This window comes from Mya arenaria, chromosome 7 (assembly GCF_026914265.1).
Source record: "Mya arenaria isolate MELC-2E11 chromosome 7, ASM2691426v1".
Classification (NCBI taxonomy): domain Eukaryota; kingdom Metazoa; phylum Mollusca; class Bivalvia; order Myida; family Myidae; genus Mya; species Mya arenaria.
Window position 1 is genome coordinate 67,056,801 of NC_069128.1, and position 24,351 is coordinate 67,081,151.

General features: G+C 33.9%; 1 protein-coding gene across 4 annotated transcripts; it reads right to left on the bottom strand.

Annotated features, from left to right (window-relative positions):
• Positions 1 to 1,809: 1,809 nt before the first annotated feature.
• LOC128240736 (atos homolog protein A-like) lies at positions 1,810 to 24,023 on the bottom strand. 4 transcript variants are annotated; one of them, XM_052957545.1, is made up of 12 exons: positions 23,828 to 24,023; positions 13,406 to 13,581; positions 12,767 to 12,963; positions 12,220 to 12,354; positions 9,827 to 11,795; positions 9,281 to 9,418; positions 8,071 to 8,144; positions 7,005 to 7,125; positions 6,180 to 6,338; positions 5,867 to 5,935; positions 4,905 to 5,071; positions 1,810 to 4,051 (listed from the first exon to the last, which is right to left on the bottom strand). In XM_052957545.1, exons 1-12 carry the CDS (start codon positions 23,841 to 23,843, stop codon positions 3,895 to 3,897), a joined length of 3,378 nt encoding a protein of 1,125 aa, XP_052813505.1. In that variant the 5' UTR covers positions 23,844 to 24,023; the 3' UTR covers positions 1,810 to 3,894. The 4 variants fall into 4 exon arrangements, with proteins under 4 accessions (XP_052813505.1, XP_052813507.1, XP_052813504.1 ...); XM_052957547.1 differs by lacking the exon at positions 23,828 to 24,023 and adding an exon at positions 21,452 to 21,556; XM_052957544.1 differs by lacking the exon at positions 23,828 to 24,023 and adding an exon at positions 21,333 to 21,473.
• Between the last annotated feature and the right edge of the window lie 328 nt (positions 24,024 to 24,351).

Consider the following 24,351-nt stretch of genomic DNA (forward strand, 5'->3'; position numbering starts at 1 on the left):
AAGAAGCTATTTCAAATAAAACATTTATCGATTAATCGTAAGAAATACATGTTTCCAGTCATAAATTATTCCCAAATACTTAAAGCATTATTTTTCATAAAATAATTCCAAAGTAACCTAGTATTATTATTACGGACCTATTTATAAACCTATCATAATTGGTAACTGCACCAAGATAATTCGGCCTAGTCAATTCGTCACCAACACATTCGGCACCCAGTTGACTCGGCACCATAAAGCATAGTCAATTCTCATAATTATGTCCGTGCTATTAAGAATTCCTTTTTTTCAAAATACACATGTGTGTAAGTCAAAGAGAAGAGTTTAAGATGTTTTCTACGACATGTGTGATAAGGGGTACCTGATACATGAAAATAAAATTGAAGAAGTATTTTCAGACTTGAGTCTAAATAATTCCTTTTCATAATGCTTTAATGTGCTGTGACACTCCTATTAAAAATCAATACACATGTATAACAAACATAAATTTTGAGTGATAAACCTCTAGCTACTTACTAAATAGTGCATTAATGAAGATTATTCGTTACTGATAACAGGATTGTTAGCGTGTATTTAATAGCTTAAAACACACAAATATTAAATGATTGATGAGTGCTCAAAGATTTACGGTGATCTTCTAACGTCTCATAAGGTAGAAATACCGTGTTTTCTACAACTTTCTTTCAAATCAAACTAAGAATCCTTCATAAGAACCATTGTTTCGACATTTATTCATCCTTTTTTGGTATATTAAAACCATTTTATTAATTGTGGTAAATCTATTTGGGACCAAGAGTGCATCTTTAACATCATGCACCAAATGGAAAGTAGATATCACAAAAGTTGAATATCATATGTGGGTTATTTGGCATAAATACAGATAGAGAAATTTTGTTTGAGGGTAACTTTGTCCAAGGTGTATTTTGCCCGAAGTGTATCGTGCCTAAGGGGACTTCTGTCAGAGGGGTAGTTTGCTTGAGGGGTATATTGTCTGAGAGTTATTTTGTTTGTGGGGTATTTTTTCTTATGGGTATTTTGTCTGAGGATATTTTATCTGAGGGTAATTTTGTCCGATGGTTATTTTGTCTGAGGGGCATTTTGTCTGAGGGGCATTTCGTCGGAGGGGCATTTTGTCTGAGGGGCATTTCGTCTGAGGGTAATTTTGTCCGATGGTTATTTTGTCTGAGGGGCATTTCGTCTGAAGGGCATTTTGCCTGAGAGTTATTTTGTCTGAGGGCTCTTTTGTCGGAGGGGTATTTTGCCTGAAGGATATTTTGTCTGAGAGGTATTTTGCCTGATGGATATTTGGCCTGAAGGAGATTCTGCCTTAAGGAGTTTTGTCTGAGGGGTTTTCGGTCTGAGGGGTATTTTGCCTTAGGGGTATATTGCCTTAGGGATATATTGCCTGAATACTTTGTCTGAGGGGTATTTTGTCTGAGGGGTATTCAGCTAGAAGGAGATTTTGTCTGAGGGGTATTCAGCCTGAAGGAGTTTTTCTGAAGGAGATTTTGTCTGAGGGGTATTTTGTCTGAGGGTTATTTCGCCTGAAGGAGATTTCACCTGAAGGAGATTTTGTCTAAGGGGTATTCAGCCTGAAGGAGAGTTTTTCTGAAGGAGATTTTGTCTGAGTGGTATTTTGATCGAAGGGTAAAATTATTTTGTCCAACGGGTATTTTGCCTGAGGGATATATTGGTTAGATTGTTTTTAAGAGGTATTTGTCCATTGGGGTATTTTGCCCGAGGAGTATTTTGTCTGCCTATGCAAACAAAATGGTGGGGGTGATAATCAAAATAAAGTCAGACTTTTGCTTTTAAGGGATTTATTATTTTCCATGTAAAGCAAATATAATGAAAGAGAATTATATAACTTCATAAATTCAAATAATATACTTGTTTAGCTTGTTTATTTGACAAAAGAAATAAATAAAATACAAGCTTTCATGACAACGTGAAAATAGGGGTGAAGTAAATTTGCTATCATATAATTTTCAACTTTACAGCCTGCAGCCAATTTTACAAAACTGGGAATTCTTCGCTTGGACAAAAGAAGTCTCATTAGCCTATCAAATCTTGTGAATACATACTAATAACTATTATCCACTTAAGTATTTCATAAGTACCTCCGCTTATTAATAAGTACGCTTACATCCTAGTATCACAATTTTGTGCATTATGGAAACTGTAAAAAATGTTTTTTGCAATCGTACATTATTGCCTTGCATAATCTTTGTCTTAAAATGGAATATTATAAGAGTACAACACTTATTTCGAATAAATATTATAACTTTATCTATATATACATATAATAGGACAAAAATCCCACTTTCCTCAGGGGTAAATCTTTAAAAGGAAACATCTAAACTGCTAACATGAATATATATTATTGTACTCACACTCCCAAAGGTACATACAATGTATTACAGGCATAAATAAGCTTTATATCAAGGGGAATAACCAAATCTGAATATAAAAATATTATAAAGCATTGAAATACTTCTTCATGATCAAGATTACTTACTCAATATTTGTTTTCTGATTCCTTACATAACAACAGTGCTGGGTATTCATAAAATGTCTAAAGTCATTTCCTTCCTTCAGTCATTTTCCTAAGCCAAGATTCTCATTGGTCGGCCTGTCAATTCATCACCAATTTGAAATAATTCTAAAATTTGAAAGCCTCGTGACCCTATGTAATATTGCTATAGGCTGCAAGGGTTTTGCTTTCTTCTAACTAACATGTAAAAGATATGACCTAAAAAAATAATTACAGATGAAGTTATGTGATTTTGTTATTTTGTTCTTAATCGAAAGTAAAATGACTGACTTTGCAATCTTTCAAGACCAAAACAACTTTTTTTTTTACTTTTCTTAACGATTACATGCTCATGCGGATTGTCTTGTTTTCAAATCTGACTATGCCTCTGTGAAACACCGAACACATTTATAAAATCAACATCAACTAAAGTCAGTAGTACTTCATAAAACAAAGTTGGATTAAAAGATATAAGTAGTAAGAAATCATCTTAAAACGATTTGTAAAGTTTAAGGTAAAATCTAAACAGTACCTTTGTACTAAAATACTTGAACAAAATAGATTTTGCATAAAACTTAAAAGTCTTAACGATGTATTCAATTCAAGTATACTTAAATAATACAAGACTTTCATTCCATTCATAATCGCAACAGTCAAGGAATAAACATAAATATGCATACAATGCCTGAAATTGGAACGAGACAGCAAGCCTAAGAATGGTCTAAGACTTGTCAGGCTTGCTTTAATTCTGAATTTTATATGGCAGGGCTTGTTAACAATATTGATACAAAACCCCCTGTGAAGAATATTCAGCCCGTTCATCAAAAAGCTTTATTTCGATGACTAGGCATCACTATTTGTCACAAAGACACAAATGTCAAAACCTGGTATACAAAACTCTTAACAAGACAATGACTTGATAAATACCAAACTTTATTGTAGATGAATATGCTAGGATAGAAAATACGTAGGGTGGAAATAGTGAGACAAATCAAATAAAAACTCCAATGTGGTGTTGAGTACACAGGGAAAAAATGTAACTGAAACAGTTTATTCAAAGTCCTTTTATTACGCAGGTAAAATAATTTATATTCTTATATTATCATTTTTCCCGAATTAAGTGCTTTAACTTGACTTTTTCTCATTATCTATCTTAGCAAATTATTACCTACAGTATAATATGGTAAATGTAATATTCATCGGTAACATTTGAGCTACTTACATACCATACACTTAACAAATTTAGCATAAACATCAATCACACACTTCACAAATTCAACAGTCATCATTATCTTATCTTGAAAACACCATATCACATAATTTGTTTTATAGCTAATTCTCAAACTATTTTTCAACATTTATCATCTTTTCGGTGAGAATTTGGGGTTTTCAGGACCTTCGGTGAAAGACCGCAGCTCATAGTTTCCGACCCGGGGGTCGAATTCAAACTTGTCCCTCGCAAATATGAGACGAACATCTGTGTGAAGGTAGATCTTCCCCGATTTGCTGCTTTGAAATCTGAAAGAAGAAAAATTTAAATATAATTATCAATCAGCATTCGCAACAATTGAGGCAAGCCTATTCCATATACTGTATTAGAGGGAAAAAATAGCAATGTAGAAGTTAAGTGTTTATTTAAAGTTTTTAATACAATCCAAGTCATCAAGGCAACCTATATAAGGCAACCATGGTTAATTATTCGTTACTGCTACATATGATGATTTTTTTTATCCTTTTTGCTATTTGAATGATAGTATACAAGTGTGAATTGTATACATGTGTTTATCATAATTAACATGTTTAATTATGCATTAATGCTTCATATGACTTGTTGTTTATTCAAATTATTGTTTTTGATGATATTTCAATAATATTATGTATACATGTGTGAATTATGTAAAGATGTCATTATGTTTTGTTTAAGAAGGCCATATTTAAAATATGATGTTTTATAGTTGACACTGTAATTATGTCATAATGTGTTACCTTCTTAAAATAAAGATGTTATTATTAATTATTATTATTATTATTATTATTATTATTATTATTATTATTATTATTATTATTATTATTATAAGTCATAGACAAGATATATATGACAAAGATACTTTAATTTACTTACATTATTATTTTCAAATGCCGATGCATAGATTCTAATGAAAGAAAATGTTCTGTTTATTTAAGCGATAATCAAAAAAAAAAATTATCACCACTGAATTTGAATGCAATCAATCTACTTGCGACAGTTTGTGATCCCCATTTGATCTCTAGTTATTGCCCAGTACAATGAAATTAATTTGCCTGTAAGCGCAAATTGTACAAAAATTAGATTTTTGCAACCTAAAAAAAATATGCAGCATTTATAAGAAACCTTAGATGTATGAGGTATCGAAGAAACGAAGGCTCAGTGGTGTTCTCCTCAACAGGCATGTACATCGTGCGTTGTCGTAGAAATGTCTGACAGCTTGACGGCATGTCTGACATGTCGTACATCACTACAAACATCTTAATCACGCTTTTGTTTGGATTAAACAGCGTCTGAAATTACAAAATATAAAATACTGCATGTTGAACTGGTATAATTCCTGCTTTAGGATTTAACAGGGTCTGATAAGATAAAAATGTATACCGGTAATGCTGCATGTTGAACTGGAATAATTCCTGCTTTACGGTTTAACTGGGTCCCTTATAAGATCAAAAGTTGTTATTATTCTTTACTAAGTCATGTTCAAAGTTCAAAGTCTTGAATACTTGTGGCAAAATGTGTATCTACCAACTAACAACAAATATCTGACATAGAACGAAGGCAATCATAGTAGAAAGCACTGGTTCAACTAGCTAGAAAAACACGCCATGCACATAATTTCCAGAATAACAGGTCTTGTTATACATGTGCGTATTGTTTCTGGCAATATGTGTACCAAATTTCAGCTGGAAGTCTCAAAAAAAATAATTTCCAAGGTAAAAGTTGTTGCACGCTGACGAAAACAACGCCAAGGCTATCACCTGACCTCCAAGCAGATCAGGGGCGGTATTTATAAAACTTTTTAAGTCATTTCTTAACTTAAGTCACTTTCCTAAATGAAGTATTTCATCGGTCAGATGATATAAAACTTCTAAATTACATCATTTTCATTGACCTTATTAAATAAACATATTTTAATGTTAAAAACACTGAAACTTTTTTTTTATAATTTGACTATGAAAATCTTAGGAAATCAACTTAAGTAAAGGAAATGACTTAAGGTGCTTTATGAATGCAGACCCTAGTGTTGTCAATATTCAATAATTTTTTTACATTAATATAAGTTGTATATCAGACATAAAGCTTACCACTTGCACCGTCCCATTACGAGGTATATGGTAGCCTCTCTTACCCAGTGGCTCGAGGTTCACATAGCCCTGAAAATGACAGATATTGTTGTTATGTAAATTGAAAGTTAGAAATGACATACCGAAACCTAAATGTTTATTTATATATATCAGAGTTATCTTTTAATGATGGTGAACACCAAATTAATTATATTGTTGTTTAAGCATTGATAAGTTTTTTTCTTGTTTTTTTGAGAATTCAACCACAGCTATCCATATTTATCTAGAAATTGACAAGCAAAGTACATGTAAAATGTTTAGAAATGAAATATACCAGATAAGGAGACGGTGCATTATCGTCAGACAGTTGGAAGAAGTACGAAACCACTGGCAGTGTGACATGTTTAGGGCAGAAGGTTCCCCCTGCTCCTATCTCCACTGTAAACCCTTCAACGACCCCTATAGGCTCTATTCTGCCATTGAGAACCGACTCCTGAAAAACATGTACAACATCAATAACAAGAGCTGTCACAGAGACAGTGCGCTTGACTATTCCGCTGCTTATTTGTGTAAGGATTGAAAAGTTTTGGAGAAACATGCATGAATCACTGTAAAACTAGACTAGAATGATGCCATAATTTGAATTTAATGCAAACTGGAGTTATCTTTGGTTATTTAAGTAAGTTGGATGGTTGAGTACCATTGTATAAAGTCTCAATGCAATACATCAAGTAGTTGCTGAGATATTAACCTATGTGTGCTTACACGCAAAACCTTAACCAGAATTTCTAAGTCAAATAATAAAGGCCCATTTTTTGCATTATATATTAAAATAAGTGTTATCTTACTTCATTAATTTAGTAGGTTAGATAGTTGGGAATACATATCCAAAGTTTCAATGCAATACATGATGTATTTACTGAGATAATGACTTAAAGGTGCTTACATGCAAACCCTTAACCAAGGTCGACGACGCCAGGGTGAGTAGTATAGCTCTCCTTATTCTTTGTATAGTCGAGCTAAAAATTGTTTCATTGTTATGATAAAAAAGTAACACTTTTTTTTCCTTTGTGCACCAATTTTTGAAAGAAGTGGTCGATCAAATTGTCAAAAGAAATGAGTGAATTTTTACAGTAACTTACACAACTTCATAATGTACCTCAAAATTGCCAAGGAGACAGTTGGTTGACGCTGGTGCACTAGTACTCAGTACTTTGGGGTCTTCTATGGTGTCAGAGTTGTCTTCAGAGTGCAGGGTTAGCTTGGAACAAGATATGGCACTGAAACAGGGAGAAAACATATTGAAATGACATGAATAGAAAATAAGCTTTAGTTTCCATAGTAACTGCTATGTTGTCTTCTATCTGTGAAAAAGATTACCTGGTGATATTCAAACACTTGGAATGAGTCAACATTAAAGTTTGTGCAAATGTTTGGTAACTGATATGAGACTGCTTTCAAAAGATTATCACAGTTTTTCATATTTCAGTTCGTAAATTTATGTTTTATGGCTTTTGTTGTTACTTGCGCTTTAAGAAAAATGAAAAATTCTGCAGTTTTCCAGAAAATTGAGATCTGTTCTATTGTGAGTTATCTTGTATGACTGGATTGAAGGCATTGATGCAAAAACCAGCTGTTTCTGAGACAAAAATTAAAACAAATGCCAAAACTGTCAATCTGTGCGAGTGCAGCTTTAAGTATGGTAAAATACCCCAAAACAGGAGATATTATCAGAATCTGTATTTTCAACTTATGAAGTAATGTTAAAGCTTTTCTCTTTCATGCTTTTCGATGAGATGTTTTTTTTCACTGCTGTTATTTTCACGGATGTAAGTGACAGTGTTGCTTAATGAAGGTAACATGGTACTCACTTTGTGGCATTAAAATTGTTTAAAATGACGTCACCAAAATTCAATGACTACATTGTGATTCTCTCGTGATTTTCAAATTAACACCAATTAAATTTCTTACTTCTAAAAATATTGCTGTCTGTGATCACTCTGTTTAATCAATTAGATCTTTCACCAAAATTCAATAAATATAAGTGGTTGGCCGATTATCGGCGGTAGTCGATTAATCATCACCGTGAACTGAAAGTCAACAATTGGTGATGACGTTTTGCCAGTACCGAATAATTATTTAATTAGTTGGTATGTCAGTCCAATTAATCGATAATGAAAATCCAACTGATTGCCCACCACTTACAAATAAGCTGTCTTACTTACTTTTTGATAGCTCTGATATTACTGAGAGAACAGTCATAGTCGAATCTGGTGCTGGACTTTTTCTTCACCGGAGCCTGTAATATAATAATGATCTTTTTAAACACTGACTCAAAAATCAAATTTTACAGAAAATGCATGTACACACAGTCATCAAAATACAGATTTTCTTTAAGCAAGCTCAAACATAGAACTGAACCAATGCCTCTGTTGACATTTAATTTCTCAGGTTAACATTAGATGCTATCAACCTCCATGGTAAATGCAGCCAACCATACAAAACCAGCTTAAGTTTCATGTTGGTCAAAGTTATCAAAAATGTGTACTGATTGGTCAATATTTATCCAATGATAACTTCTGACGAAGCAAATCATTTTAATGAGTCACCAAGCACAAAAATAGCATGTGGACAACTTATTAAAGATTTAAACAATCGCCTGCTGATAATAATAAAATTACACTGGTACTACGACCCATCCTGAAATGGAACTGTTTTATATCGTCTGGAGAAGGCACTGTTTCATATATGTCTTGGAAGTTTGGTGGCCTATTTCTTTATATTTCTTTCAACATCTTGTTCATATTTGCTGGACTGGAGCGAGACAGTAGATTGGTACTAGAGGTGAAGAAGTTTTCTTTCCGGTGATGGCAGTGACTTAGTTCTTTGAATATGGATCTTATAAATTCCATAAAAACCTTGTTCGTTCTTACCAGTACTTGACAAAAGCAGGAGATAGATCAGTACTTAAGGTTAAAATACACTAATATTTTTGCCAATCATGAAATGGAACTGTTATATTTTGTCTTAAAGCTGCACTCTCACAGGTTAAACATTTTGACTAATTTTTAATTTTTTGTCATGAAACGAGCCAAGTTTTTTGAAAATGCATGGAAACTGCAGATCGCAGGTTTTCATATTTATGTTCAAACTTTATGTTTTATGCATTTTTCTTAAACCTTTAGTAAAGCATTTAGCAATAAAACGTTAGTCATGAAAATCTGCAATCTGATCTATTGTCAGCAGTTTCAATCATTGGTTTGCAGATAATTATGCAAAAATTGGCTTATCCCAAGTCCAAGACAAAAAAAACATAACAAGTTGTCAAAACGGTAAATCTGTGAGAATGCAGCTTTAAGGTACCGATAAGAATCTATTCAATTCCAAGTTTAGCTTTTTTAAAAATATTTCTTTCAACATCTTGGTCATACTTACTGGACTAGACCGAGAAGGAAGACCAGTACTCGAATTGAAGATCGCACTGGTACTCCGACCCATCGTGAAATGGAACTGTTTTATATCGTCTGGTGACGGTAGTGATTTGTAGGGCTTCGAGCTTGGCCTTAGCATCTCCTGTGATATTAGGGGATTTTAGAATATTAATATAATGGAGGTTTTGGATGTTATTGTTGACATGTTCTTTTTTCTTTAAAATTGACGGATAATAATTGCACTTCTCACATAATGCTGCTTCTTTGGAGTGCTATAAAACAATTACTTTTTTCATATTATACTAATTTAGTATAACTTGACATTGTCATTTCGCCCTACATAACTTTTAACAAAAAATCAGATACCATCTTTTGAATGACTATGTCCTTTTTTAAAATTTATACAGATATCAAAATACTTGCATTTATCACATAATGCTGATTGTTTCAATTGTCATAAAACCATCCTTATTTCTGCAATACTCTACTGTATTATATCTTGACATTACTCAACCTAAAAGAAAAAAGCTTTTAAAACAAATCCACTTACATTTTTGACATTTTGCTGAAAGTCCCTCTGTAGTAGTTGCATGCATAGAGAAAGATCACGGGAATTCGTGGTATCACAGTTGTCGGCCTGGTTGAGAGGCTGGATAGGTTTGCTTCTAGCACTAGAAACATTTTCATCACATGTAGACTTTTCACAGTCTGTGTCGTTAGTACTGGACTCGCTACTAGTATGTACGTGTTCTTGTGACTTTTGAGTGTCTACACAAGGTTTTTTGAACACTTTTTCTGGATCTGAGTTTTTGAGATGATCTTCGACTTCTTTATCAAGATGACAATAAGGACTTTCATCGATTTCCATGCTTTCTATATTTTGAGCTAAATCAGAAACATCTGCTTTTATAGCTCCAACATTGCAAGGTATACTATGATTTTTAAGAGTTACTTCCATTTGAAAAGCACTTGAGATTATTTCCCTTGATTTTGGAAGATCCTCCTCTTCGTTTAGAGTAGCTTCTTCTTTTGAGGAGGTATGTATGGTTATGTCCCTTTGGGTTTTGGGGTGAGTCACTTCCCTTGAATACAAGAGTGTAGTTATCTCCCCTGAAAGACTTGAAGGTTCCATTAGGATCTCATTGTCTGTGAAAGCACCTTCATTTTTTTCACTGAACACTAATTTTTCCGAAAAACCATTTTTGCTTATACTTGGCTTTGAGGAATTTTTAATATTCGTTTCGAAATCATTACTTAAGATGATTTCACCCTCATCAAACAATTTTCTAACATGTGACTTTCCTTTACTTAAGTTGTACTCCATATCATCAGTTTGGTTATTTGAAAGACTTTGGGTATAAAAACCTACTTTTGTGTCAAACCCAGTTTCTTTTGCTCCATTTAGGCTATTTTCCACTAATTCATTCCTGATACCCTCTTCAAGATAGAAACTACATTTGGTAGTTGGAATATCATCCAACTTTGAAAATCCGGGTCGCTTCGAAGCTTTGTTTGAAAGACTAGAAAGGTAAGCTTCTAAATCACTCGGACTTAGAGGCTTGATGAGATCATGAAATTCACTGGATGTCAATTCTTCGACCGCTTTCAGAGGCGTCGATATCACATAATCTTCTGCTCTCTCTGCGCTTGTACCCGGAGAATGCAAATCTATACACCTTTTCTTAAACAAAGATGGCTCAGGTTTTCTGCTACCAGTGACTAACACTTTTGGACTTGGTAAGCGTTTTGTTCCTATAAATGCATTGTTTGTGGACACAGTCAAATTTGTTGGTTTCGTTAACATAGAACCTTTAACTCCAACTTTTAAAGGGGTTTTGAAATCTATGAAGTTTGAATGTTCTCCTATATCACATACTGATGTCATTTCCGACATAGAACAAGAAACAGTGCACTTGTCATTGTTTGAAGCACCCGCAACTGCAGAGCTTACAACTATTCGACATAAGTTGTTTTCATTTGATTGTGAGCTTGAAGAAACATTAGGATATTCATGTGCATATTTCATTGTAGGAGACAACTGATCAACCTTCCTCTTTGGAGTATGACTCATTGGACACGGAGTCATTTTTGATTGGCTATTTTTAATTTCTGCATATTTTCGACCAATTGGAGGCTTTTGTTTTATCAACTCCTTTCCTTCACTCCCATAATGCTTTGCACAGGAAGTTGATGTCTTCTGCTTCTGAGGTATGGCATTTGTCCTATTTTTTCCATCGCATTCAACTTCTGAAGATGTGGAAGGCATAGGATTTGAGTAACTATCATCAAATTTTCTAGTTCTCTTAATTTTACTTTCATCTAGAGTTTTTCTCATCCTCAAGTGGGATTCAAGACTTGGTGACTGTGACCTGCATATAACCTTAAACACTTTTTCTTGCCTTGGCAAATAGGCAACTGTTGTTTGCATAATGGCAGAATCCATCTCAGCAGATGGGAAATTGTGAACTTCTGGCAGATGACTAAAGGTGTATCCGACAGCCTCTCCAGGGGCATATATCCTGAAAATAAATTGGTTCATCTTAATAAATCTACTTTAATGTATATGCCCAGCTCGCAATTACACGAAAGCAATAGTATTTACACTTTGAAAAATCCTACCAGTATTACTTTCTTTAGACATTATAATCAGATATGACTAAATCAATATCATTTGATCAAATAACAGCCTCATTAATGGTCAAAAATTAAACTTAGAGATAATCTATCTTCGCTTAACATGAGCTATCAAATGAAAGAAAGTATGCTGTTAAAACTAGCTTGTACACAAAAGTTCAAGGGAAGTAACTCAAAAACAAGGGGGACAAGTCCTTAATTTATACAACATTTTCAGGGAGACAACTCTGTAAAAAGATGAGTCAAAACCTCAGTAACAAACAGTGGACATAAAATTTAAGAATGAGAGCAAAGGGGGACAACTCTTACCTGTATACAACAGTTACAGGGAGACAACCCTGTGATGAAATCAGCCAGGAACTCAGTTGGGAAAAGTGGACATAACTCCGTATGACCTGTAGATGAACCAGACCATTTACAAATCCTTCCAGTCTCTCTGATGACCTGAAATAGCAAGTTTATACAAAATTGAAACATGTGTTTTTTTCAAGCTGTGCAGAGCAGGAAATTTTGAGGATATAACAGTCAGTGATCATCCAAAGTTGATACCAATGCTCCTCCATAATGAGACCTAATTCACAAGTTATTTTTGCCACGTTACATTTATTTGTTCTGGCATTGGTACCATGATAATATTTCGTAGTTTTATAAGAATATCTTAAAAATGTTTTTACTCATGAACAAAGTTTTAAATATTTGCTCTATTACACAATGACAATAACAGAGCTTTGACAAAACCTTGACTGAAATCAGAAAAGTAGCTTAGTTTATGAAAGGTTTATTGAAGAATGATGCCCTTTGACTAGTATTCTTCAAATAGTCCAGCTAAAACTTATTTCACTGAATAGAGCCATACCTCTTTTTAACCATCTGTACGTCCCATCTCTCCAACAGTTCAAACTGATCCATACACGAGAATGACGCCCCTTCGATTATCATCGCCTCCTGCTGCCCATGCTTGCAATTGGGAAACAAAAGAACGTCGATTCTCATCGGGATTCGATTCTGCCACAGGACCTCTTGTATACTGACCAGCTCACTCGCTTTCCGACACTAAAAAAATAGTACCGGTATAAAAGTACAGTTACTTCTTTTGGTTTAATCAAAGGCAGATTTTGATTTAAGTTATAGTTACATTTTTATGCAAGTGTGTAATTAAAGTGTAAAATTCCAGCAACCAGGATAGTTGGTGAAATAACTGTTAACAACAGTAAAAAAAACAGCTTTCAGTGTACACCAATAGTGTTGCAGTTTACTAATAAAGGGCCCCATTCACACGAATGTCAGAAAACACACATGTTGGAGTTTATCACACTCATGGGTGCCACACCCATGCCTGGCAGGGTACAGCCACTGCCAAACACCCAAAGTTGTGATAAACATGTCTATGACAGCTTTGTGTATGCTGATAGATTGGTATTTATAGTCATGACCACACATCCCATGAAACAAGTAATTGCAAATAACCGTATAAGACAAGATCAAAACCACTTGCCTGTAACTTATGACGATCACACTCGTGCCGTATCACACCTCTAACAGGAGGGCAGTGAGGCCCTTCTATGCGTCCTTTCGGGGAGAAGTCAGGCGTACGGGCCTCCGTCACGAGAAGGGCAATATTGGTAAACAACTCCCGCGGATTCAGCTGCTTTTCTTCCATTTCGTCTGAGTCTGAAAAGGAGGAAGAGATAACATTAATTTAATGTCGCAATGATGAACAAGTTGCTGAGTAAGCTCTGTACAGCTTCTATAGCAACAGACATAATTATTATGTTTTGTTTTAGCTGATGAGTTTTAGAATTGTGCTGCACCCAGTCCTTTTTTGGAAAAAAGCCTTCTGCCTTCAAGAATTTTACTTCAATTAAACACAATTCTGACAATTATTTGTGAAATTCATAATGTTCAAGGCTGTAAATAATCAAATAAGTATGTATGCTACATATTCAAATTCATTGTTTTACAACAAAGAACTTATTAATCATGTTTTATAAACTTAATAAAAAGTAGTCCGAAAGAAGAGGGACAAAAGTTTTGAAAAAACAGAATTGAAAAAACAGAATATCATTATTGAATTGACATTAACTCCCAAACTGTGCTGTTACACTTAGCTTCTTACAAACCTAATGAATCATACTTAATTCAGGGGCAGATCAAGGAATTCATATTAGAGAGGGCGTAGCTTTGGGGCACATCCTTTACAACATTCACCCCCACCCTCAGAACCGAAATTTAAATGGTTTTAAAAAAAGTTGGCAGGGGAGTTTGGGGTTGACAATTCCTAGTCTGAAATGGTGCATTTTGAGCATATTCTATTACTTTTTTCTCCCATATTGACATTAAAAGTAAAATTGGATGATTTAGGGGAGGGCAGGCCTTGTGCGCTCCACTCAGGATCTGCTAGTGAAAATGAACTACAATTAAAGGTGACAAACACTTTTGGTCATGTTGAATTCAGAGCACTGAAGTGTTGTCTACCTTCAGTAGCTTATTATCAACGGATAATAAATCATTTGCATCAATAATTTTCAAAACATAAGCTGAAAAGCTAATTATTATATGATTAATTGATTGATTTCATCTCTCCCCTGAGAAGTGGGTCAGTAGTGTGAATAGTGAAATATGTATTGCGAAATCTACAACTTATTACCATTCTTGGGCATGACCATTAATCATCAAATATCTTTAAAGCTGCACTCGCACAGATTGACAGTGTTGACCTTTTTTAGTTTTTGCCTTGGAATCAGCTAATACTCGTATCAATGCCTTCAATCCAGTCAAATAAGATAACTCATAATAGAAAAGATCTTAATTATGTTATGTTGAGAAACTGCCGAAAAAAAAGGCTTTTAAGCATAAAACATCAATTTTCTAACGAAAATAGGAAAAACTGTGATCTGATCTGTTGTCAGCGGTCTTATATCACTTGTTTCCAGATATTTAAGAAATAATGGCTCATTCCCCAGACAAAATTTAAAAATGTTGTCAAAACAGTCAATCTGTGAGAGTGCAGCTTTAATTCAATTTTGATTTTGAGGTTTTGACATAAAAAATAACACTTCAATATGAGTTGAAAGTCACACTTCACTGTATGTAAAAACAAAGTCAAATATGAAAGGCCTTATATGTTCTGTTCTTGCTCACCTAATGAGCCTTTTAGGGCCAAAATGAATCACAATGTAATACAACCTTAAGCTAATACATTTGAGACTTTGATCTAGTAAGCTGACAAAGAGACAACGAGATAATTTAAAGTCCTTTGTTAAACGACAGCTAGAATTGAACCTCGTTACATGAAAAAACAATAAAGGGACGACTCAATTTGTTTTAACATTGGCACACATATTTATCTCTTTAAAGCAATGATTTATTTATTTTTAAACAGAGGGAAACAATGTGAGCACTAAGTATAAGACATAAGTAAAGTAACTCCTTCTATTTTTGTAAAGACATAGGACAGATTTGCACTGAGCTTCGGAATATGGAACAAAAAAGTGAACTGATTATCCTCAGACAAACACATCATTTCCTTAACAATGTAGACATGACAAAATGTATACATAAACAGAGGAGGGTTCAGGGTTTTACTTTGGGGCGCATCTTCAGGGCCCGGCTAAGGATATGTGCCCCTCCCCTGTAATGAAATATTTAAGGTTTAAAGCTGCACTCTCACAGATTGAACATTTTGACAACTTTTTTTTTCTAGGAATGAGCCATTTTAAGCGAAAATGTAGTAAACCATTCATATTAGACTGTTGAATTTAATCACAGATTTTTCTATTTAAGTTAAACAAGAGCACCGCGAAACGGAGCATTATACGCCCGAAGAAGATTCAGCTTGAGGTCCTTTTAATGTAGTGATGATTTGTATAAAGTTATTTGAAAATCGCTTTATTAGTTACCAAGTTATTGCTCGGACACGGAATTGCTAACGGACAAGTTACAAAGATGTGGCCCGGACACAGAATTGCTAACGCCCCCCCATGGTGATTCTAGTCTTTGAGTTATGGCCTGGACATGGAACTGCTAACGGACCCCCCCCCATGGTGATTCTAGACTTTGAGGTATGGACCTGGAAATTGCATGTGACACATCCTTTTAATGTAGTGATGATTTGTATAAAGTTATTTGAAAATCACTTTCTTAGTAACAAAGATGTGGCCCGGACACAGAATTGCTAACGCCCCCCATGGTGATTCTAGTGTTTGAGGTATGGACCTGGAAATTGCGTGCGACACATCCTTTTAATGTAATGATGCTTTGTATAAAGTTATTTGAAAATGACTTTATTAGTGACCAAGTTGTGGCCCGGACACGGATTTGCTAACGCACCCCCATGGTGATTCTAGTCTTTGAGGTATGGACCTGGAAATTGCGCGTGACACATCCTTTTAATGTAGTGATGATTTGTATAAAGTTATTTGAAAATCGCTGTATTAGTTACCAAGTTATGGCCCGGAAACAGAATTGCTAACGCCCCCCCATGGTGATTCTAGTCTTTGAGGTATGGACCTGGAAATTGCGCGCGATACATCCTTTTAATGTACTGATGCTTTGTATGAAGTTATTTGAAAATGACTTTATTAGTAACAAAGTTGTAACGCCCCCCCCCCCCCCCCCAATGGTGATTCTAGTGTTTGAGGTATGGACCTGGAAATTGCGCGCGACACATCCTTTTAATGTAAAGATGCTTTGTATAAAGTTATTTGAAAATGACTTTATTAGTGACAAAGTTGTGGCCCGGACACGGAATTGCTAACGCACCCCCATGGTGATTCTAGTCTTTGAGGTATGGACCTGGAAATTGCGCGCGACACATCCTTTTAATGTAGTGATGATTTGTATAAAGTTATTTGAATATCGCTTTATTAGTTACCACGTTATGGCCCGGACACGGAATTGCTAACGGACGGACAGACGGACAGACGATGGAGGCCATAACATAATACGACCCTTCGGGCGTATAAAAATGATGTTTTATGCATTTTTCTTAACCCTTAGTAATGCTTTAAGCCATAAAACATTAGTTCTCAAACTGAAATATAAAAAACTGCGATTTGATTTTTTGTCAGCAGTCTTTTATCACTGGTTTGAGTATATATTTACGCAAATATGGTCTGACATTCCAAGACAAAAATAAAAAAGTTGTAAAAACATTACATCTGTGGGAGTGCAGCTTTAAAGTGTCTGGCAATTTAGTCTATTTTTCTAAATTTGAGGGGTGAGGTGAGGGCATGCAAGGTGCACCCCCCCCCCCTTAATTTGCTAGTGATTTATATCTTCATATCTACATCATTTACATTGTATCTAGCTGAAGATAGTAATATTTTGATGCACAGGCATGTCACTACAATATTTATTTACCTTACTATTGTTTGTCAACACTGGTAAATGTTATCATCATATAGTTCATAAGTATCAAAATATTCAACTTTACATTCCTTAACCTACAAACTATGTAGTTTGAACTCATTGGTTTAAACTATTGTAAAACCAGTGATTTTTTTGGAATTGTTTTTACTGCCTGTGCCTTGCAAATTGGGAAAAAAAGTTGTCATTGGGAAAAATACAAAATCAGGCCAAAATAGCTAATATAATGGTAAATACATACATGTTCTAACTTTTTTTATGCATACATTATGCTGTTAAAGAGTAAGAATTGTCAAGATTTTGTTTATTTTTCAAGAAATTCATTGTTTTTTTATTCATTAACGTAATCAACACTAATCAAATTGGGAAAAAGATATAAAAAAAATTGGGAAAAATGGACAATTTTTCGCAAGGGGAAACAGCCTTTAGAAGGCAGTAAATTGCACCAAAAAAATCACTGTAAAACAATAGCCAATGTCTTAAGAGCAGTACAGTACCCATACTAATGCCTTTTTCTTTTACATATAAACATCATTCCACAAAATGCTAAACAATACAGGACTCATGGATTCCAAACCAACATTTTCCTCATCATGTTATAGTTCAAGGTTGTATGTTCTTACAAAAGTAAATGGTAGAAAAACATAAATTTTGTGTGAAAGCACATACTAACAAACTTTAAACTTTTTTAGTGGGCCACACTTCATTGAGTAAACTACCTACAAACTAGGCCAGCCACTGTTGATATCTGTCGCTTGACCTGATTTAAATCAATAAAGCCTAACTGCTGATTTACAGAACTAAATGTAGAAATACTGCCATTTCATGGGACAAAAGAAAATGTTGACCACTAAATGGTATAAAATGTGATACAAATACAATCATAATTATTAAGACCATTCTAATAGTAAAGTTAATATTGAGAATTAATACATATATAATATATATAAACAATGAGGATGAACTAACAAATACCCATAGCATACCATAATGTTGTTTATAATTATTTCTCTCAAATTTTTCAATTAATTATCAATTAATTATCACAACAACCAATTTTATTCTTAAGTCTGACTTTTACATCCTAGATACCCATGGTAACCAAAACCACCTAAGTTAAACAAAGCAAAAATAATAACATTAAAAAGTCCCTTATTCATCAGCTACGTAATCATTTCATGATCTTAGTAATAGTAACAAAATGACTCAATTCTTTGTTGAGTGTATTGTACGTTTTTTTATCAATATTTGTATAAATTCACTAGGCGTTTCATATAAACATCCAAGGCCACAATAAATACATTTTGTAGTTTGTTTTGTGTGTTAGCTTCTAAAGAATACTGTGATCCAAATGTTTTCAGCCTTTTAAATGGTCATATTGTTTTGGAGGTATTTCTCAAATGTTTTGAGGGGTTAGGAATTTAATAGTGTCACTCTTATTCAAAATCAATACATACACACATATAACAAACATAAATTTTTAGTGAAAAACCTAAATAATAAGCTTTTTATTTTTGGTGGCCTTACAACAGTTACTGTTTTAGTAATCTTGTTTTCTCGAACCATGATCAGTTTTAACCTTGTTTCCAACTCATGGTAATAAGAGTTAAAAAAGCCATTATATTATATCACGATCATTACAACTATAAATACATTATGCATATGACTATAACGTTTCTACTGATCTATTTATAGCCTGGTTTCTATAGTAGCCTTAGTAGAACACAAGATGAATTCAGCAGCTAATTAGTTCATGACATCTTTTCATTCATCAAACAATTCTGGGGTCAAGATTGTTTACATTTTAATGTTAAATTGTATTATAATACATTTTAACCATTATCAGACAGATTTCACAGACCTTTAAACATTCTGAATCACTGTTTTCATGAATATAGTTTCACAGACCATTAAAGGCACAGTTTTTGTTAAATATAGTCTATAAACTTTTAAATGTTATATGTTGACATTTATAATTAAAAACAGTTTTAGATAAAAAAGGAAACTTTATTTCCTATAAACATTGAAATATCAAGTTAAAAACTTATTAACACCATGAGGTTTTACTGACAATAACAAGCGTCATGAATTTATTTCCCGATATTACGTTTCCTTTTAACGAAAACAGTGTAACCATATCATTGATTCCCCATGACACTGTGAGGCCCTGATATGATGTATTCGTAGATAGCTTGTTTGAAAGTCACTGGTATTAACTATGCTCAGTGATTTATAAAAATATATTTGGATAAGTCAACTATGAGGGCCTCAAATACCTGAATGGCGGGTGAATTACAGATAATCCACAAAACTAATTCCTTATAACAACAATGATCTTTACCTTATATTTTTGTAAAGGAGTTATCAGGGGTGGATGCAGGATTTGACAGTAGAAGGGGTGTAACCTTTTGACTTGCACTCCTCCCCCAAAACCAAAAGTTACATGTATTTGGTTTAAAGTGTTGTTAGGGGGTAGGGGTAACAATTTCTTGTCAGAAATAGTGCATTTTGAGCATATTTTGTTACTTTCTTCCTCCTATATTCAAATTAAAAGTGAACTTGGATTACTTTAGGGGGAGCCCGCCTCTAGATCTGTCCGTGGTTATTGTTATCATACAGTTTAACAGACAAAAGGGCATATTCATTTATTTTTCTATATATTTATCTACTAATTTAAATGTTATAACACTTTTAAGACTAGTTCAATGTCCTATTAATCTTTTAAGTCATTGAAATCCAGTTATGAAACTAAATGTAGACGACCCGCGAAGCATTACAGGGTCACAATGTAGCGTTAATTTGGCTCGAGTTCACACTAAAATCAATTTGAATGTTGTGATTATATTTGTTAGTAATCATACTTAGCTCCTAATCGATAGAACTTTGATATACAAAATCAAATGATATGATCAACTTTTTACAACAAAACAAATTACCATACTTTAAACCCATTAAATAGTGAATAACAAGACTTCAAAATTGTTCAGTCTTGATAGCACTTCAGGGAATAAATCAATTACTCATATGTAAGTGTTAAAGGTTAATGGTATGCACCTACCAAAATTACTTGGCCTGGAGTGTCACATACCCTGTCTGTTTAAATGTGCCTATTCACCTGATTAAAATAAATGCAAGTAAAATTTGAAAAATACTGCCATCGAATAGGACAAAATATAATTTTGAACACCAAAGTATTGTTTGGAGTTGTATCCCCTGTTTACCTTGAAAAGACAGTTGAAGAAATTATGATCTTGATTTACAAGCAAGTTGGATTCGTCATTTGCAAATTTAAACCAGCCCCAATGGAACCTCACAAGTTATGACAATTGCCTACCAAAAGTTGTATCCGGAATGAAATGGGTTAAATAACTGATCAGAGTATTTAATGAATAACCTAGGCCTTTCAAAGTCAGAAGATTTTCAAGAAACTGGTGTGGGTTTTTTTCATTAAAAGAAGTGTAAGTATGAGTTTTACTACTTGCAAACCTTTCTTGTAATTAGTGTGTTTTTTACAAGCCAGAGAGAATATCTACTTTTTTGTTGTTGTTCGACTAATGCCTTACTTATTGCAACCACTGCTATCACTACAATGCAATTCCTATATTAATGAGATTGATTCGTTTCCCAGATATTTACTTTCAAGAGAAAAGCTCATTTGACTTCAGAAATGAGTCCAGCTAGACAGAAGACGTGAACAGATTTTATAAAGATGGAAATCAAAAGATAACAAGAGCTTGCTATTCTCTTACAAGAATTAGAACAGTTGAAAATAACTAGAACTTAAAGCTACATTTCTTACCTTAGTTCGAAGTATATTTATTTATACTATATACAGTATATAAATAACCATCATAAAACCATACGCAATACATATCGTAAAATACGGTAGTCAATATTCCGATCTACTGACTCAACGTCATAAAAGTATCATAGCGCGATGTTAAAATGACATCATAAAACAAAATAGTGCATCATTAAAATGACATCATGTTTCTTTTAAGTGATTTAACAAGTAATTTATATAATTTAACTGTTAATTAGTACTGCATGTTCACCTGGAATGTCATATTCAACTCTCATGGATTTTTGCAGATTTTGATATTCCCTTATGAAATCCGAATATGAAAAAAGCAATTAAAGTTGAATACAACTTTACTGTATCAAAACGAATTACCAATAAACCTATCATATCCTCATATAAAGTATTGCACAACTGGTAAAAAAAGGTATCTTGATCTCATGTTGACAGTGAAAAGTCTCATGTTGACAGTGAAAAGTGTTTACAATGACGATAACTTTATTTTTAAGTACAATGAATATTTAAATCCCATGAATCAGTTGACAACTATTGCTGCATTGTTGAAACTTTTATAATCATGAATTGTGTTTATAATATGACATAACACGGGTTTGTATCTATAACTTTGACCGAGGTCCACACTGTGGTCCACCAGAAATAACTTCATCCAGCAATTCAGTCAGAGGTCTAAGGATCATATCCGGCTGCTCTAAAGTTCTTCATTTTTACATTTACTGAATCGTTTTTAGTTGTAACCTGAACGCAATGAACATGCGTAGATGATATTTTCAAAATGTTTTATATTAAATGGCCAACTTAGTGCAAGATATGTAAGTCAATATGTAAATGGAAGGCAACAGACTTGTGCTAAGCCCTAAACCTGTAGTGAATGGGCCTGAAATGTGATAGCAGTAGAAATAAGCACATGCCAGAGACTGGTTATTGGTGGCTGGGCCCTCAGTCTACTATTTTTAAGGTCTTATGGGCCCCCTTCCAAAACCAATTTCTTTCAGTCAATTTTCTCAAATCAATTTCAATGATAAAAAATGCACTCTCTGTGTAAAAGATTTTCCAAGTGCGAGGATTTATTGGTAAATGTGTAAGGGGATTATGACAAATGGCTGTTAAAGGCTGTCTGTATGGCTTCATTGGATCAAAGATAAGTGCCCCTAATCACGTTCAACAGATGCCTGCTTCATACATGCACTTTATATAGTAAAACTGTATGGGAGGAATTATAATTATGAATCAGTTAGACCGGGACGGCCAGGTTAAACAGTAAGACCCGGTCGCCTAGGTTAAACTGTATTTCTACAGTTACTTCGTTATATTCCAAACATTTTCTGTCAAATTCATAATATTTAAGTTCTTCATAGCCCTATTAAACATGAGTGATCTTTTTTCTTGCACATACATGAAATTTTTCCACTTGTATAGAAATTGACATCGAACATGCATTTTTGCACATTTTACCAATGGCGCATGTGACATTTTCAAGTGACACCATGATGTGCATAATTTTCTTTCATTGTTGACTTCAAATAGTTCCAAACAGTGAATTTTTTAGACAACTGAACTCGTTTTATCATAATTTTTGTACAATTGTGTATTCAATTGCGTTCTATTGAAATGTCACAATTAAGTTTTCATAAACTATACAATAAAAGAGATAAGAAGTAAGGGTCGTGATTGACCGGGCACCTGAAGGGCAATTGGTTTTGGGGGCTCGTTAGTCCCCTAATATGGATCAAAGGGGGTGAAGCCACAGAAGAAGCTGGCATTTTAGAAATTTGAAGCAAACTGGAGTGTCAATACTAACAAAAAAAAATTAACTTTCTTAATTAGTTCATTTTTTTTTTTCCTGAGCCATTGGATAAGCAAAAATACACGAACAATTCACATCCCTTGAACAGCTGTGTAGTTGGGCACGACTCATCTGGCATAGGTACTGCCAGACAAATATTCCAGCAATGCCATATTAACCAGGAAATTCAGTTTCATAACCATTAAAGAAGGGTTGGACTTTGTTATCATGTCAAATGATTTTGGAGAAACAACATACTTTTGATTGTTGCGTCTTGGGCTTAATCCCTTTGTGCTGGAGCTTCATTGATAATTAATGATGACTCTTGACAGCTAAACTAAGTTTAATATTTCAAAGATAATATGTTAACTTTGTTACCTTTTGGAAAACAACAAGTCAAACATATATCTATCTTTTCATTAAAAAAACGGGCATTCATGAGTTTGGTTAGTCGTTCACCAAGCCTGACAAATCCAAGAGCGCTCATGCAGGGCTGCCCCACAACACATTAGACCACAGGCTCGCGTAATGTCACCCAACAAGGGTGTATAAGCATCGATATCAGTACGTTATACAGTAACTTTTGTCAGCACCCGTTAAAAAAACAAAGTTTAATATAAAAAAACATATAATGATCACTGATTAAAACAGAATTATTCACTATCAGTATCATACTGGATGTTGCTTTTATATATACATATACTGTAGTTTAAAAGTCGGCAACACGTACATTATAAAAAGTAACCTTGTCCTTCATGATCGATATAATTTTGTTACCAGCATCAGAATTATTGATCAGCTGTTGGTTCAACTACAGAAGTCAACCACTCATTAATAATAACACATCGACACCTTTTATTACACGCATGTAATACACAGCTGTTGTTTTGTGTATTGACTCAGTGACAAACTCGACCGACTTAAGAAAAATAGTCAAAAGATCGCACCTTTTTGTGGTTTCATTTTCCGCCAATCTTCACCAAATACAGGCCCTAATCGTTGATAAACATCTCATCTTTAAGATGGTAGCAGTCTGGACTCGATCTAGGCTGGAAAAGTAGAGAAATTTCATTTCTTTTCATCCCTACCAACTCGTCCTTTCCGTGTTGTAAAGTTGACTCGCCCGAGACTGAATGTTTTGCTCTGCGCAACATTAAGTCACGTGACAAAAACAAAAAGTATAAACATTCATATTTTCCGCGGATTTTTCTTCAATTTCATGAATAAAAGGCCTTGTCTTTATGGATTTTTAAGAGAATTAAACCTGTCAAATGCGTGAAAATTAAACATTCATGGAAAATGTTTTATCTTCGTTACTCTTCGGAAAACAAATATGGCCTTGACCTTAAATTCGTGAACTAGATATTCATGCAACCAGAAATTGATGGAAATAACGATGTTTTAAGAATATTTACACACAGTTATCATTTAATCACCTAGATCACATATAATCAAGGTCATCTGCTTCATA